Here is a 17,916-nt window from a genome sequence, read left to right on the forward strand (position 1 = left end):
TTTTGTATATCCATTCTTCCAATAGCCAGATTTTTCCGAATACATGTGCGTCTACGATGCCACGTATCTCATCCCCTAAGGAATGTTACTCCAACGAATGTTACAATTAGAGTAACTCGAGATTCAGAGATACAATTTATCGCGAACAAGTTTCCCTTCTTGTGTGTTGCTTTTTTTTTTTGTTTTTTATTTCTTAGATCAGACGACCTGTGAATGCGTGTGTTGTTGTTGGTAAGGTATTTGTAAGAATGTTGTTTATTTTCGGTAAAGTTGGAAGAGGTTTCAGGTTTTTTTTCTTTTTCTCAAGGTCACTTGTATATGTATACCCAAGGGATTGTATTAATTGGAAAGTCGTGGCTCACCGTTGTTTCTGAAAGGATACAATTTTTCACGTGGTTGCGATATATTTCGATTTGAAAATCTTATCCTAAATATCGACTCTTGTACAAACACGTGTTGCTTCTCAATAGTACATTTATCGCACGTTTTAATTTCAAGCCTTTTTAAAAGTTGTTAAATTTAATAAAACGATACTAAGAGCGTAGAGGGATTATTAATGTGCTATTGGGATTGTTCTTCGTCATTTGCATTTTTGTACAATTTATACACGTGGACAATACTTACGTGTTTGCTCAGTACGAAACACATCGTGGTTATTGTATTATAGATTATATCTAACGTTATCTTAATAACGATAAGCAATCAAAATATGGAGAAATTCTTACGAAGGTCTGAATATCTGAAAACATGATTCATTTCGAGAGCTTTACGCTCGAATATTTAATACGTCTGTTTCGTGTTATATGTACACTTTGTTTGTATGTATTTTTACTATTTCTGTTTAAATATCCAAACAGTATTGAACATCGCCGAACTTTACGTTATTAAAAACAACTATGATTTTTTTATCATTTCATTAACTGTTTACAAATATTTGGCTATTTATAATATTTCGAGTTAAGATGATCATGCGAATTAATTAAATTTCAAATCAATTTTAATGCTCGTTAATTTTTATTTGACAACAATATTATTTTTATTTTAATTACATTTATCAAGAAATATTTCGTTCAGAAGTAACTGATTTGCAACGATTTATTTAATCACGGTAAATTGCATAGCGCAAGATTTTTATTGCTTTCGAGATCTACGTGTGAGATAATACACTTCTATCAAGCGATTCCTTTTATTCAGATATTGTACCAAGAAAATAATCAAAAGAAATTTGATTGTGATCGAAATTGTTGAAACCTTGACAATATATAAGTTTATTAATTTTTTGATTATTTTCATTTACACTTTTAAGTAATAAAAATTTCGACAATTATATCTGATCTTAATTATCATAATCATTTTGGATCAATTTCCATTCAACCTAAGTGTCGAGGGCAGAAAACTCAAATAATCAGAGTAGATCTTACTGTTTTACGTATAAAGTCAAAATACACTTCTTAAATGAAACCTTTACAAAAATTTTGTTAACTAGTGATACCTAAAAGTAGCTTCGATTCATTCAAAGATCTCCATTATCACATATGATAGTTTCAAGATATTCACACTTAAGATTATTACATTTAGGTTCTGTAAAAAGGAATAGATAAAATTTGTCCATGCCTTATTCTCCTAAATCTAACAAACCAATAAAACTTTTAAAGAGTAAATCCTACTCAAATTGAAAGAATTAACGTCTTATTAATTTGTTTACAACGAATCTACAGAGTTTATAAAGATCTATGTAACTGGATAACGATAAAAAGAAAAACAACAATCATACAAGTAAAACATACGAGGAACGAGAAGAGAGAAAGTTGAATTTGTAAGCAGCGAGAAACAACTCTGGCAATAGTATAGAGTGGGATTCATTTTTGGACTGATGCCTGATCGGCGACTCTCGAAAAATTCAAAGACTTTAGACTAGATCGTTCGGTCGGTTAGTGACTGATATGTATTTTCGACTTGGCAGTCTATACCTCTAGTATCATCTCTTTGTCTTGTCTCCTCCTTCTACTTCTAACGTTATTTTATATCTCTCGGTTAAAGAACCGACACTAGCAGGCGTTGAACCTGTTAAAGAGCTGTAGCTGTATAAATAATTGTTACAGGTGTAAAAATAAGTATATAATTGAAATTTTCGGAACAACAGCAGAAATATTTTCAGAGATGACAAATACCGTGTTAGATCGTGTGTTTCGTGTTTTCATTTTTAGTTCGAACGTAATCGTTATTTTCAAATTTTCAATCGATCGATAATTTTTATCTTTCGCGAAATTAAGTTTAGAGAAAGTTTAATTAATTTTCGTGTGATATTTCTTACAAGAGAAAATTTAGAGTAGGGATTTTCAAATTTTCAATCGATCGACAATCTTTATTTTTCGCGAAATTAAGTTTAGAGAAAGTTTAATTAATTTTCGTGTGATATTTCTTACAAGAGAAAATTTAGAGTAAGGATTTTAAATTGATCTAAGACATTTTTAAACGTGCTATTGAAATAAAATTTTCTGTATCTTAAGTATATGAATTTTGCAATATTTTCGAAGTTTTTTGATAAATTGTCGAATTGCACTGAGATGTGCAGATATTTAAAATAAAAAAAGAAAATAGATAAATAGTTCAGCAACGTGTTAATACAATTTTTTGTGGTATACTTTGTTTAGCAGTGCGCTCGAAGGTGGCACGTTTGCATAATCAAGATCCAGCTTGTAAAATAATTCCACTATTTCAAATTGAGTAACACGTAACTGAGTCATTTGAGGACAACTACTTCAGTTTCACTTGAATAACTGTACGTAGAATTTAAGAAAAACTAACTGTATTGCAATTCGTGCAAATCTAAGAAATTGCTGGATATTGATTAACAAAGTAACTTATCGAACTCGTTATGCATGTTTGTGTTTTGTTTATGTAAAAGACGAAAAGTTATCCTCCTTGTATGATTTCGTCTAGATGCATGCTTTTGTGAAAATATAATTTTTTATTCGTACTATTCAGGCATGATAGAATTTTATGGATTGTAATAAGTTACAGCAATTTTAAATTATAAAATAAACAGTTCATTTTTATGAACTATTTTTTTTTGTAATTGCTATAATATTGTTATATTATAGTAAAAAGAGAAATGCATTTTGTAGTTTTTAAGAAGATATTGGTACTTGCAATTAGACAGTACGATATCATCAGTTTAATTATTTTTAAAGTAGCGAAATTCAGATGAATTTATTTGAACCATTGGTAATAGTAACATAATCACGCGTTACTTTTATTTTACGACGAAATGACGTATCACTTGCTGAATGTTATATAAAACGTGTACAGTAACTTTTACAATTTTTTTCACGATAAATAACGAATGAAAAATGCATATTTTACACGAAGCAGACATTCGATTTTTAAGTGTTATTGTCAATTTTGAACATTTGTAATCTACATATGAATCGCAACTTGGTGTTCCTGAAAAGGCAGTATGCAAGGTGTCCCAGTATTCGTGATACAACCCGGAAGTGAATTCCTAATAAAGGAATAAGCAGAAATTGCGAAATATACTTTTTTCATATAAGACATAGGTTTTCGTAAATATCGATTTTGAGAATTGAACATTTTATTACTAATTATTCTTGTACGTATATAATTAACAGCAGCTTTGAATACTGCAACGCTTTCAGCATTGCATTTAACAAAGATTCATAAAGAATATGAATTCGTGAAAAAGTTCGTACGTGAAGTATATAATATAATTATTTAATTATAGGAAATAATGATATTCATGAGATTAAACCAGGATTTATTTGCATTGAAAAATAAGCATTGAAAGCCTTAGAATTTGTTAATTTATTTATGAAAAGGCCTTCGAAAGCCTTTGGAACTTATTGATTAATTTATTAATTTGTTAATTTATTAGGTTTGAAAATAGATTATGGGTTAAGCTCGTTTAGATTTGTAGAACGCATACACTTGGATCTCGAGCTGTTACGATTGAATATACTCTCTGATTGAAATTCGAAGCAAGTAAATTCATTCGAATCTAAATAAACACAGATTTCATCTTCATCGTTTAGTATTATATTTCCGGTAGGGGGAAATACAACGCGGATATATATATATTAATTTTGTAATCTAACTAATAAATATAGCATTTGAAAATGACTGAGAAAGTTTAAAAGTAGTTATGTCAATTAAGGAAATAACAAGTGAAATGGAAAGTTAATGCCGATTAATGATGATCCATTAGAATTGGCCGGAATTAATAAAGATGTTTTGAACGGTGAAGAAGTCTTCTTGGATTCTGTAGGATATATCGAGAAAGCATTCGATGGAATTCAATTTTTGTTGTTCTTCGCTGAAACGATAATCTATCTAATAAGAAAAAATAACAAATATTAAGCATTTGAAATAAAATTTTTCAAAGTTAAAATCATAATTTTAATTTTTTTTTCATTGCATAACGAGATCGACGACATGTTTTTTATGCAGATTTTCGGCGAGAAAAGTTGCTCGAAAACGGTGATAAAAGTTGCAAAGTATTTAACGAAAGAGTTATTTTTCAATGCGAATATAGATCTTAAATTTTAATTCTTCTTTTTCTCTGGGAGTACACAGAAATGAAGGCGAAAGATGTTTCTATCGTGTATGATATTTGCATAATTACCCAGCCAGATTTTCACTTATTTGAAATTTCATAAAATTCATTCAATGAACGTGCAATCATTGTTACAATGCACGTATCTCAGTTGTTTAACACTAAAGGTAAAAGTATCTCGTAACAGTGGAATAATTTACAAAGAGAAAATGTTAAGACACGAATAAGAACGTATGTGCTGATTTGGTATTATTTATATAAGTATCATAATGTCACTTTAATGCGAGTTGAAATTGCATTGAAAGATATATTTCTTAATTTAACATTCAGTTATTATATGTAACTGCAATTACAATTGGCAATGTTTAACTGCAAAGAGTAGCATTATAGTTTAGATGTTAGTATGCCACAAGTGAATGTCGATTTTTAAACTTTTGTTCGCCATAAAAGTTACAAGGTGTTTTCTGTTACAAAAAAGACAGCAACCTGATTATTATATCACCTGTTAACAGTAGTCACACTGAATAGAAATAGTAAAGATACTAATAATACTAAATAGTCATAGTAATGCATTGTTAAAAGAGGGAATTATTATCATTTTTATAATTTCATTCTAAAATTATTTTTTTCAGTATATATTATAGAAGAAAAAAATTATACATGTTTGTGTTTCTGTACAGTTTAGAAACGTTGTAAGCAAACGAGATGCGTAGCTGAACATCACCAGTTTAACTTTAATCCGTTTAAACTATAATTGTGCATTAAGAGACCGCAATAAGTTTCCGTTTCAAATGAAGTTCTAATAAGATTCTCGAATGTTATTCTACGGCGAAGACATAATATGCGTGTACAATAAAGTCACACTGATAACATCAAAGTGTATGTATCGAAGAGTAGGCGCGGTACACAAATAAGTGAGATTAGTAAGATCACAAGTAGAATAATTTTATTTAAACATATAAACAAAATATTATATACTCGAAAACAACATCTTTGTATATGTTGTATTTTTTCTAACATTCTTTGTTTTTATCTTTTTCTTTATGGTTATTTATAATTTTTTTGAAATTTACATTTCGAAGGTACTTTTTGGTTAAATTTTATTTTGTTGTCTACTAAGAAGATATATTTGATATTAAAAGACATTTTGTCGAAAATCTAGTGGCTATTTTAAAATTTATTTAAAAAATTTGGATTTATAGTATGGAATTAAAAGTAATTAAACTAATTAAATAAATTGTAATAATTTCTAGTGTTCGTTATGTTGTCGAGTATACGATGTTTGTTTCATGGTGTAACCATAACATATGGTGCAACGAAACAACACTATTTCTCGGTGAATCTTGGTGCAGAGCAATGTTTCAAATCAGATTTTACAAGTGTTTTAACAGATAAAGCTATTATTCTTAAAATTTAAATAACACTTTTCTTGAAATCTACATTTCTCTACTTGCAACCAGAGTCGGAGTAATTTATAACTTATTTAAAATTCTGAAATGACAATTAAAATTATTTAATATTTATCGAATTCTCTTTAAAAAATTTAATAATTTAGCTGTTTGTTATTTTTTCGTTGTTGCGCTTTTTCAAAAAAACTGAAAGTTTTCTATGTCTGACATAAAACACGTTGAAAAATCGAACGAAAAAAAAAAATCGTACGTTAAATATGAAAGTCTGACTTTTTCGAAAACGTCGAATAAAACCTTCCACATGCACATAAATTAAACTCAAATTCGAAATTTCACGATTGTCAAGTATATCGGAGATTACAACTTAAACCAGATTATAGGAAAATACTCGTTACACGGAGCTGCAGATACATAAAATATAAAGTAGAAAAAAAAAAGACGCAGAAGCCCACCTGAGCGACACAAGTACCAGACGTAGAAGTTCAAATAAACGATATTAAGGGATACATTTCACATCGTGTTTTCCTTCGAGTTACGTGAAAAAGCATCGGAACTTGCTGATGTCGATTGTCCAATTAGGCTATTTCCTCTCGTATATAACGTATATATATATATATATACATATACGTATCTCTGTTGTCTTGTGTATCTCGACGAAAAAGATCAAGGGGTTACGATTGTTCGTAATCGTTGGTGCGTGGGGCACGTAATAATCTTTTCTCTCTGATTTATTCGTAAGGAAATACAAGGGTAAAAAAAGGCGTCAAAGGGAAAAGAAGAATGAATGACTGGTATAAGTTGCGGTCACCTGATTTCAAGGCGACGCGCACCGTCTTCTCCTGGTCGTCCTCGATACTTTCTATTATAGCCTGTGGTGTTGATATACAGACGGAGGCCCTGTTCTCGAAGGGCTACTCTCTCTCTTTCTCCTCTCTCTTTCTGTCTCTGTCTCTCCTTTCACATTTTCCGTCTCATTCTCTCAACGCAACTCGCGCCGGTATAGAAGACAGACCAGCCAGTCGGTCGGCGGTTGCTCCACCCCCGTGCGACACGATCAATACGCGACTCTTTTGCTATCGTGCTCACCCCCTATCTCATTCACATATACACGGGGTAGCGTGCGCTCGCGCGCGCGCGCGCACCAACTTTATCGTTTCCCTCTCCCACTCCTTTTCTCTTTCCATGCATGTCGTACAGTAGACCTCCGTAGTCAGTAACGGTAACAGCAAGAGCGAGCAACACCACCGGCAACAGCAGCAGAAGCGCTCAACTGTTCGTTTTGAAGCTGTCTTTCTGTTGCTATGCTGGCTGCCCTTATCCTCTCTTCTGTTTTCTCTACTCTCCCATCTCCTTCTTCCTTTGGTCGAGCTCTTTTCGGTGCGCTGTCGTCCTGCAGGATAGAAATCCTGCGTTGCCCTCGCTCCTCACCGTGTTATTCTTTTCGCTTGTTCCTCTCTCTCTCTCTCTCTCTCTCTCTTTCTCTCTTGCCAAACGATTGTCCAAAATCATTTTTTTTTCTCTGTCTCTCTCTATCTTTCTCTTCTTCATACTGATTTTCGTTTATTTCGTTTTGTGGCTAGTTTTCTCTTAGTATCAAGTTTTGCATTTTCACAAGAAATCCCGTTTTTTTTTCTATTTTAGTCAAAAATTGTTTAATATCAGTTTTCTTTTTTTGGTTTTATAGTTGGTCGTATTTCTGCGTTTTGGAAGATATCGTTTTATTTTATCTCCACGCCTCTCTTTTTTCTATTTTAGTGAGGTCTTTTCTCCGTTCCGTTTTATCATGTTATGCTTGATTTAGGCGTGACAACCTTGATGCCGATACGCTGTCCGAAATACGAGTACAGTGCTCTAAGAGAGAAAAGTATAATGACGTTCAGTGGTAACGGTGGTGGGAGTATTTTACTCCCGCGATTTATATTTAGTAGGTAAATGTATTTTTTATGATCTGATCTATATAGTTTGGTTGTGCACTGAGTGAGAGAATCAAACACGTGTGTGTACATATGTGCGCGCGCGAGCGCTTGTGTATTCGGACAATAATACAGTTTGTTCGCATGCACATTTTTAGAACATGCATACAGTGTGTGTATCTGTTTGTGTGTGTGTGGAAACTGAAGTATAGAGTCTGACGCTACTCGTTGAAATTTATAGTAGAAATTTTTCTTTTACATTTTTCATTTTTAAAAATTAATTATTAAACGGTCGACAATTTTCGGCAATTTTCGCCTGTCATCGTTGAAATATCCTCTTTTCTTTTTGTTATTCGTAATTATTCGAAGTTACACATCGGAGTGTTTGCTTATTTTTAGTTTTATCACACGGTCAAAGATATTGTATCAGGATAAAAAATACAGTTGAAAAAGAGTATCACTGGAAATAGAAATTACGAAAAATTTAATTTTCTAAGAGTTTACAATCGCAAACAGGATAAAAATGTTAATTACCATGTTTTGTAATCAGTGGTAATTGTAAATTATTCTATTTGTTCCTAATTTCTTTCTTTCTTTCTTTCTTTTTTTTTTTTGCCATGGAAAATAATCTTTGACAAAACTATTTATTCACATCTCACACAATGACAAATTCATCCATTCGCAGGGGCATATGCAGTCTTATACAAACATGTCTTTCATTGAAGAATGCTTATAGGGAAACGGTGCGCTAACGACGCAATTATCTGTGCAGCAGTACCGTTTCCGTAGTATATTTCAATACAGGAAACTTATTTGTTTCTTACGAAAGTATTACCGCATGATTTACAACTACTGCGTTGTTCACTGTAATATCGTGCAATGTGATTTAATAATTGTCCTCATAATGTACCAATTACGCTACATCAACATTATTTAAATGTTACCATTTAAATTGGAAATATTTAAGGCTAAAGAAATAAATAAACTTTTAAAATATTCCCCTGGATTATGGAGTTCATGACATTTCACATCTCATTTACAATTTCAAAAGCGTGCTTTCGCGCACTTTTTCTTTAAATACAACTAACGTATTGCAATCCTTAAAATTTAATTCTTTTTTTTTTTTTTAATTACAATCGTTGGTTCGTATCAGAGTTTCGAATACACATTACACACTTGATATTGTTTAGTAAAAGGAAGATTACAAAAGGATTAAAAAATTTATTCTATTACAGCAATATAGTGTTTGAAGCACTTCAATTAAAATTATTCGTCAGCGTTCTATATCGAAAAATGACAATATCCGATTATAGTATCGAGAGTAATGTTTATTTCATCGTTTTGTCTGTTTAAAAACAACCTCATAGATATGGTGAATAATAAATCCTGTTTGTATGCTATCTGTTCCTTAAGTTCCGATTCTCTGCGTAATTGATAACAGCTTTTGTAATTTATAATAGAGTCAAAGTAATAATGTTTAAGCTTTCATTTTCTTTTAATACACGAATCTGATTAAATACACGTTTTCATTTTTTAATATGTCTTTTATTCAATTGCTATTGTAAAATGCGTTATACTTTAATGTAACTTAGCTTCGCACTTCGCCTTAATAATATTCAGTTATTTTTTATTCAATTTTATAAACAAATCACGACGCCAGAAAATTACTAACATTCAGTCACATTAACTAAATTTTATAAACAAATCACAGTGTCAGAAGATTACTAATGTCAAAGAAAAATTTTGAAAATTTACAAAATATAACCTAATTTATTTTGGCATTATTGCCCAACTGTCTCGAACAAGACGACGATTTGCCAGACGTCGCTGACCCGATCATCTATTTTTATATTTATAGTTACATTCTTCGTTATTGTATTACCCGCTACTTTTTCACTCGTTTAGCGAGCAACTTCGCAATGCTTATGCTTCATTTACGAAACATATTTTTATTTTTCCGCCAGTAGATTATCGTCTATTTTAAAACAATGATTCAACAAAGAGGCAATATACAACTGAACGCACAGGTGTTACGTTCATGAAAATATATGCATTCAACCGGATGTACGTTCAATGAACATATCTGCTTATGGTATTCCAATAATAGTAGTGTGTACGTAATATCGAATGGCTTGTACGTACTACATAGAAACTGCAGTTTAGTAGTCACTATACACGCGACGGATGTTGGCTATATTCGTCTGAAAAAGAAAAAAAAAAAATAGTCGTTTCAAGGTTTGAGTTTGTTTATTTATTTCATTCATGAAAGCCATGAAAAAAAAAAAAAGAAGAATTAATAGTGACACGAATGAAACCTTGAATACACTATAGGAGTAATTTTTTAAGCGAAGAAAATACGAAGAAATGTTTAAACTTGCTAGATCTTCGTTTTATTTGTTCAACTATCGATCGTTGAAAAATATTGGCAAAAATTTAAAAGCCAGGTATTTAAGGGCTGTTAATAAGGTTGTCGATATTATTTGACGGCAGCGATTACATCTCGAACGTATATCTGTATACTTGAGCACGTTCGAAAGAATAAACGGATAATTACGATAAGATCCTTTTATGTATCAATATACTTAGTGTTTTGGAAATTTGATTGAAAGATTACGATCGAAATAGGTCAAAGGTAGCCACGTGTTCACTTGGCACTCGTAAGAAGCGGTTGCGTTAGTTACCGGCAACAGAGCTCGATCCTTGTGCTGAGATTCTCAACGCGTGAAGCCGTAATAAATATTGCAGCACTTGGTCAGATCAATTAAAACAATGAAATTGGAGTGTTGCTCAAACTGTCGTAGTCTAATATTTCGAGAATTTTAGTAGAATAGGATATACAGTTTAAAGATCGTTAATTATTAGTATTATTATTTCAATAGTAGATTTAGCTTCGCTTTAATTCGTCTGACCGGGGATTCCCAAAACAGTGTGTTTCAAATTCTCGTTTATTTATTATTCACGCTTTAACACTATGTACGATGTCCAAAATTTATTCCACCGAAGTACAATTTTTATTTTTCGGAACACAAAAACGCCAGTTTGACGCTGATAATACATATATGATAAAAACGTAGTTTTCTCAGAAGTACATACAGGTTATTTCACGTAAAACAGGACATCTAAATATCTTCTCTATCTGTGATAACGCGAGAAATATTTCTTGTGTAATTTAAATCGTTTCAAGAGAGACGAATCGGACGAAAGAAAAATTTCCTCATACGTCTCATTTTTTAACGTTTCTTCGAGGTAACATTCCTAACCTATAAAGCACAACGTTTACTGGAGATCGAAGAATAATTGACAATCGGAAGTTGCATATTAACCCTTTGCACTCGGAGATATTTTTGCTGTAAAAAAGGTTACACATCGGATCTTCGAAATTTTTATAAAACTAACCTAGAAAAATGAACTATACTATTTATTTCAATATTCACTATGGTGAAGAAATTTATGGAGATCCTTAGATCTGCTCTCTGTCGTGATTAACGGATTTACCAAGTGACAATTATTTAATATCACTTCTCAGTCGCCACTCGATTACAAACGGTTAAAGTTTATAAAGTTGATAGCAACGTATTACATTCAGGAAGAACCATTCAACACTGTGAGATGTATACCGCACCATACATAACCTATACACATTATAAAAATGTATAAACTTTATTTTATTTTTAACAGCTTAAAAATTAACAGATTATTAAAAATGATTAAAAGATTAAAAATTATTATTAGATTATTAAAAATTACTTCTCGTTGAACGATATTATAAATTATCCGTATCGCGGAATAACTAAGAATTTTGATTGTAATTTATCTGCGAGCAGTCAGCGGTGTCGCAGGTAAAAAGTATCCTCGCCAGGATACGTGAGCCTGATCCTACCTAATTGGTCGGGCCTAGCTCGTCGCGTACCTAGTAGATATACATATATAAAGACGCATCCTTCGCGCCGTAAGCGGCACTCTTTGTAGACAAGACTGCTTTTCGTAAAGCAACACCGACGACTCGGTGGCAAAGACTCCTGTCAATTACCCTATCCTTTCCCTTTAGAGGAAGACGCTAACCTTCGCGGTATATTAGCGGCATTAGACGATACTCTTCGTACAAACAGCCTATAAGGAGACGAAGACGTCTCCTTCGTGGCGCATAGGCGACACTTCTGTTTTCCTTTATCAACTCTTATCTTAAAATCAAACGTCGTTATGTTACCAAATAGAAACACCATTTTTTACTACATTTCTACTGTTTACATTTTTTTTTTTTCTTTTACTTCTATTCACAGATAAGATACAGAAACATATTTGAATTACTGCATAATAAAAGAGATAAGAATGATTATTGTTATTATGTTTTCGTTACACCCGTGAGATACGAAATATATCTGTGAGGGTGACGAAGAGAGAAAGGGGGAAAAAATGTGTATAGGAGAAGGAGATCTAGGTTAAATCGCTGTGCTTTGACGCCTAACCTTGTTAGTTAATTATCCTGTCGAAAAAGTAGCATAAAAATGGACAGAGAGAAGGAAATTATTATAATGTTAAAGGAGTAGAATTATAACAGGAGAGAAATTACGAAGATTTGAACTGTAAAGGAGATTAAAGTAAAAGTTGAAAAATTGAGCTGGTGATGAAAGCTCTGTACGTATGAAAGTGGATACTCTATGGATACGCGATATTCGTGAAATTGTTGTTAATTAGTTGAGTACATTCCGGGAGAAACAAAAGCGTAAAGTAAATTAGCTGCGTTAAAAAATTTGCGGAAAATTAGGGAATGTAAATAATACAGTAATGATGAAAGACAATTTTAAGATGAAGATCTACTTGAAGGATTTCTATAAAATATATTACCTAAAATTTGCATGTTATGATTATTTTAATATAAATATTTTGTCGTTATTTCATACGATTTTACATTTGATACCTCTTTTATTATTAATCGTTTTACATTATTTTAATTCGATTAATAAAAACTTTACAAAATGAACTAAAATCGTACGAATTTCAAGTAGATCATATAGATCAGTGCAAATTTTAAATAAATATTACTTTTTTACAACTCAGAAAATTGTTCAAAATTGAAAATTTAAACACTATATTTACACTCAACAAAATTTAGAATATACGAACTATGCAAAGTGTACAAGTACTTGCGCATAGCTCAAAGAATAGGCATACCAGGTGTGTTATTATTTCATACCTAACTGCAAGTAGTAACATTTATTAGACATTGTTAAACTACTAATCCTGAAATAAAAGTCTAAGTGTATTTAACCAGAAATTTTTAACTATGACATAAAATATATATATATATTTTTCGTTATTTACAAAACAGCAACGATTTAACAATAATGCAACGTAACAGTGATAAAAATATAATTGAACTGCTTTTTCAACATGCAATACTGTTTTTCCTACAAAATTTCTATTTATTAACGAATAAATGGCAAAAGTGATCAGACATAGATAAAGATCTAATTTTAATATAGCCATCTTAAAAACGCCTGATTTACCTAACGCACATGACCACTGGGTTATGCCTACTTGAGAAGGGCAGTGGTCTGTAGTGGAGATTTATAAATATTCTCTGGGGGCAATTTTAGAGAATAGTTGTATATAGGTGAAAGTCAGTCTGTATCAAGAAACATGAATGAAGCGGAATGCGTGCTGGTTATCGCACGACCTATGTCAGTCTTCGTGACCTCGTTGCGTGGATTCTCAATCACGTGCATCGTAACATCGTATATACGTGCTGCGTGTACCGTGACTAAACTACTTTTAAGTAGACCTCTATTCTCTTAGTATTGAACGCTAATTAAACGTTCACGATATCAATATAACAATATTCAAATATATTCGAATTACACTTGACTTTATCCGGTGTGGTCGAACCAGGTGTATCTTCTGACAAGCCAGTCATACTGTAAAACCAAGTGCAGTTCGGTTCTGTTGTACAATTATCAATTTCTATCTTATGGTTGTCAACGGTAAATTTTATAACAATCAAAAATTTCCATTGCTTCATTTCAATATTTAGAATTTACAAGTATCTAAAAATTCAGCATTCGGCAAGCGACTTGTAAAATTTACATAGCGACTTATATCCAAAGTACACATTTCCTTTTTTCGAAGTTAGCGAAATTGACTGAAATAGCTGAATTATTCGAAAAAAAAAAGAAACAAAGAAATTAGGTATCGATTGAAATATTTTTCAAATGTATTGTAAATTAAACGAAATAAATTATCGATGCATGTATCAACGATCTGTATACTAATTTTGTGATGCTTAATTTTCAGTAGGCGGAAGGGCGGGTACGGGCGGAGGCGGCGGCGGAGGCGGAGGCGCACCTCTTTACGGTCGTCTGGTAGCTGAAGAGCCGTTACCCCCTACAGTATGCGGGGGTGCCGGTGCCGGTAGCGGTACCGGCGGGGTTCCCCAAGAAACCCCCGCGGATATTCACGCCATGCAAGCCAGGATACCCCATAGATTTCGTGATCCAGCTACGGCACCCCTTAGAAAACTCAGTGTCGATCTCATCAAAACTTACAAGCACATCAACGAGGTAAAACATCTTTCTTTCATTTCGCTCGATCATTCAACACTGTTTTAAATCCTTCCACAACAAAGGCTGGGTTATTGAAAATTCGCCTTAATCCTTTGCGGACGGAGAACTGTCTACCATGCCCAAGTACTGATTACTTGTATTACACATAATTAGGTCACTACTTCAGTTTTCTTCTTTTTTTTGTTTTTCAAACTAAATTTTTCGAATTCACGATCGCTCCAACTATTTTTATTGCTTAGAAGTATGAGTTTATTGGTTGCGTTCATAGCGCTTTGTGAACGCATATATGAGTCTATCGTCCTCAAAGGGTTAAGTCGAAAGAGGTAACGTGGACTAACCAAACCGATTAGTCTTGACAGTTAAACGAGATCTACTAAAACGTATAAAAAAAAAAAATAAATAAAAACGAAGAGAGGCCCCCTTTTAACATCTCGCTGGGAGATCAGCGAAGTACTGAGTACTTGAGTAAAAGAAGTAACTAAGTAAATATGTCCTAACAAACCGTAAAAACTACGGGAAAAGAATTTCCTCGCTGTTTTTAATAATTTTGAAGAAAATTTATTTTATAACACTTTATGCGATACCAGCCTCTGTGTATGCGTTACGGATTAGATTTCGAGATACGTATAAAGTAACGCGCCGCAGCATGGGTCACGGGATTCCCCGGCCCGTTATCCGAGGGTTAATTATATTTTTTCTGAGCTTTTTTTTTTTTAAATATATTTTCTCTTATTTTCGGGAGAACTGTGAAATTGTATTGTGCTACTGTGATTTTAAATTGTATTTGCCAGAGGGTAGCTTACGAATTTCCATTTTATTGCATCTACAATCTTAGGATTCGATTATTCGACGATTTTATTTTTTTCTTTCTTTTTCTTTTTCAACGGTACTCGGTGATTAGTCACGTAATTAAGGTGATAATGTAGGCGGTGATGAATGCAAAAGCTGCGAAATCGAATCTCCGCGAAATAACCATGATACAAACTTGCAATTCTTTTATTAGTGTTATTTCATGATCAGTGAAATTAGTTATTCAGTTGTAATTGCTGACGGTGTAATAATTGGAAAGTAATCGTTATTATTATAACGCATGCGTCATGGTTATTGTCCTATACTGCGTATGTTATTATTTCACATGATATTAAATTGAAAAAATATGCTATGCAGATGTATTGTTATCCGTTTAGTGTGTAACCAATGATGAAATGAAAATATATAGCAACTATATTGACGTTCTCGGTACGGGTAGATAGTCGGGGCGTAAATCTTGTTCAACTTTGATTTTGCGTGGTCTCCATTATTGCCAATAAAATACCACAATCGCTGAATAATCTTTTAAAAACAGTTCAAGTTATAAACTTCGTACATGTGCTGTGTTATAAACTTGTATTTATCGATACAACGAAGCGTGATGGTTGGACCAATAAAAGAAAGCAGTGACCCTAATTGTTATAACCTTAATGCAACAAATTTATAGTACAACAATTATTTTCTCGAGTTAAACATTTTGGCCACGACTAACCGATATAAATGATTACAAATTTTTTTCATTAACCAGTATTATTACAGTAATATAATTATAGTAATTATATACATTTATAGGAGAGGGAAATTATTTTTAAGAGCACTTTAATTAACGATAAGAGAAATAGGTTAGGTTAGGTGCAATTAAAATTCGATTTTATAAATATAATTTTTTGCAAATTATATCGAGACAGATAATAGACTAGGACTGTTAGATAAATGCAAAGTAACATAAGTAAACAGGTATGACAATGTGACGAATGATTTGAATACCGGATAATCTTCATTTGCAAATATTCATAAAATTGGTTATAAAACAAAACATGTAAATCGAAACGGTATTGTCCATTCGAGTACTCGAACGCAGTCAACTATCATCTCTCCCCATTCCTGGGACCTTACTTCCTTTTCCTTTTCCAAAGAACTTCTTGGAAATTTTCAAACTAGTTTAGGAATTTTTTATTTTTTATTATGTATTTCTATATTAAATTTTTTTTCTTTTTGGAAATTTTAAAGTTGCTTTAGGATTTTTAACTTTTTTGGGGGAATTTCGAAGTTATTTCCGTGGTAACTGTATTTTTGTATTGAATTTTCTTTCTTTTTAGAAATTTTAAAGTTACTTGAGGAATTTTTAATTTTTTGGGGAATTCTTTATTAAAATCCTGTATATTTATTCTAAATTCTCTATCTAATTTCACTTTGCATAGTGTTTCAACAATATATTATTTACACATATATTGGTCAACCACAGTATAAGGTGTTACATTATATTATTACTATACATTACTAGCTAATGTATTATTACCCTTCGTAATGTACCTTAATGTACCATTACCCGATAATATAGATTAATCTATACTGTGATTGACCGATATATGCATGTATAATAACGTATAATGTTCAAAAATATACAAGTCTTACGATTACATACGCGAGAACAAGCTGTAATATTCACTTTAAGAGTAGCTTAAATTTTTTAAAAGTCAGACTTTAGGTAAAGTAGCGTTGTTCACGGAAAGTGCCCGAGTTGCATTTTAGAATTTTTCTAGAATTTCTTATTCACAAAAACCATCTAAACATTGGGAAGAAATTGTGAACAATGATTGTGGAGAATACGTCATTGATTAAATCATGTTAAATACTTATTAAAAAAAAAAAAACTGAAGTTTTCACATCCGGGGAAAAACCGCACGAAATTATGGACCAAACTAATACTAAACGAAAATCTTTGATAAAATGATCTTTGCAATATAATGATTCTAATTATACGATGAACAGTATACAGAGTATTCCACAATTAAACGATCGAACTGAGTTAATATGTTCTACGAGCAGAAATAAAACAACAATGCTGTGCAAACATAGATTCAGAGTGTCCACATTTTAAAAACGCCATCACGAAGTCTAGATATAAATCGATCTGATTGAGTGTATTAAAATGAAATGGAAAAATTAATTAGAACACGCGGAAAAATTTGCAGTAAACAAAAACAAAAAAGAAAAATCGAATGGAAAAGGTTCTACAGGAGAATTGATAAGTAGTAAATAAACAATTGGCTTGAAAAATAATGAAAAATGTAGGATTTTTATTTGAATTTTTCAATTGAAAAGAAGCTCTAAAAAGTTCATTGCTTCCATGTTGCAGATAAAAAATCATATATCAACTTTCATCGAGTGAGTATAAAGCTTAAATTTCAATGACGAGTTAACTCGTCTTATCCGCTACGTAGGAGTTTTCGGATAACGAGGAAGAAACTAGCAACAAAGTATATAAACTTTCCTTCTCAATTGCGCAATAATATTGTTATTCAAGTGTGCCACTATTATTTTTTCTGTTGTAAAACGTTTTGGAAATACATGTTTGTTATTATTTTATGTGTCACTTTATTTGTGTTACTGTCCTTTATTATACAAGATGTATCACATAAAGTGTCACA

The 17,916-nt window shown here is 31.9% G+C and overlaps 1 protein-coding gene across 1 annotated transcript in view; it reads left to right on the forward strand.

Moving 5' to 3' along the window:
• Positions 1-13,683: 13,683 nt before the first annotated feature.
• Positions 13,684-17,916, forward strand: part of LOC108574593 (serine/threonine-protein kinase minibrain) — a 13,417-nt gene continuing 9,184 nt past the window's right edge. Inside the window, exons 1-2 of the mRNA XM_017937212.1 lie at positions 13,684-13,876; positions 14,187-14,452. Coding sequence (XP_017792701.1) covers positions 13,864-13,876; positions 14,187-14,452 — 279 coding nt within the window. The 5' untranslated portion in view covers positions 13,684-13,863. The remainder of the gene's footprint in view (positions 13,877-14,186; positions 14,453-17,916) is intronic.

Source organism: Habropoda laboriosa, unplaced genomic scaffold (assembly GCF_001263275.1).
Source record: "Habropoda laboriosa isolate 0110345459 unplaced genomic scaffold, ASM126327v1 scaffold175, whole genome shotgun sequence".
In the NCBI taxonomy this organism is placed as follows: Eukaryota; Metazoa; Arthropoda; class Insecta; order Hymenoptera; family Apidae; genus Habropoda; species Habropoda laboriosa.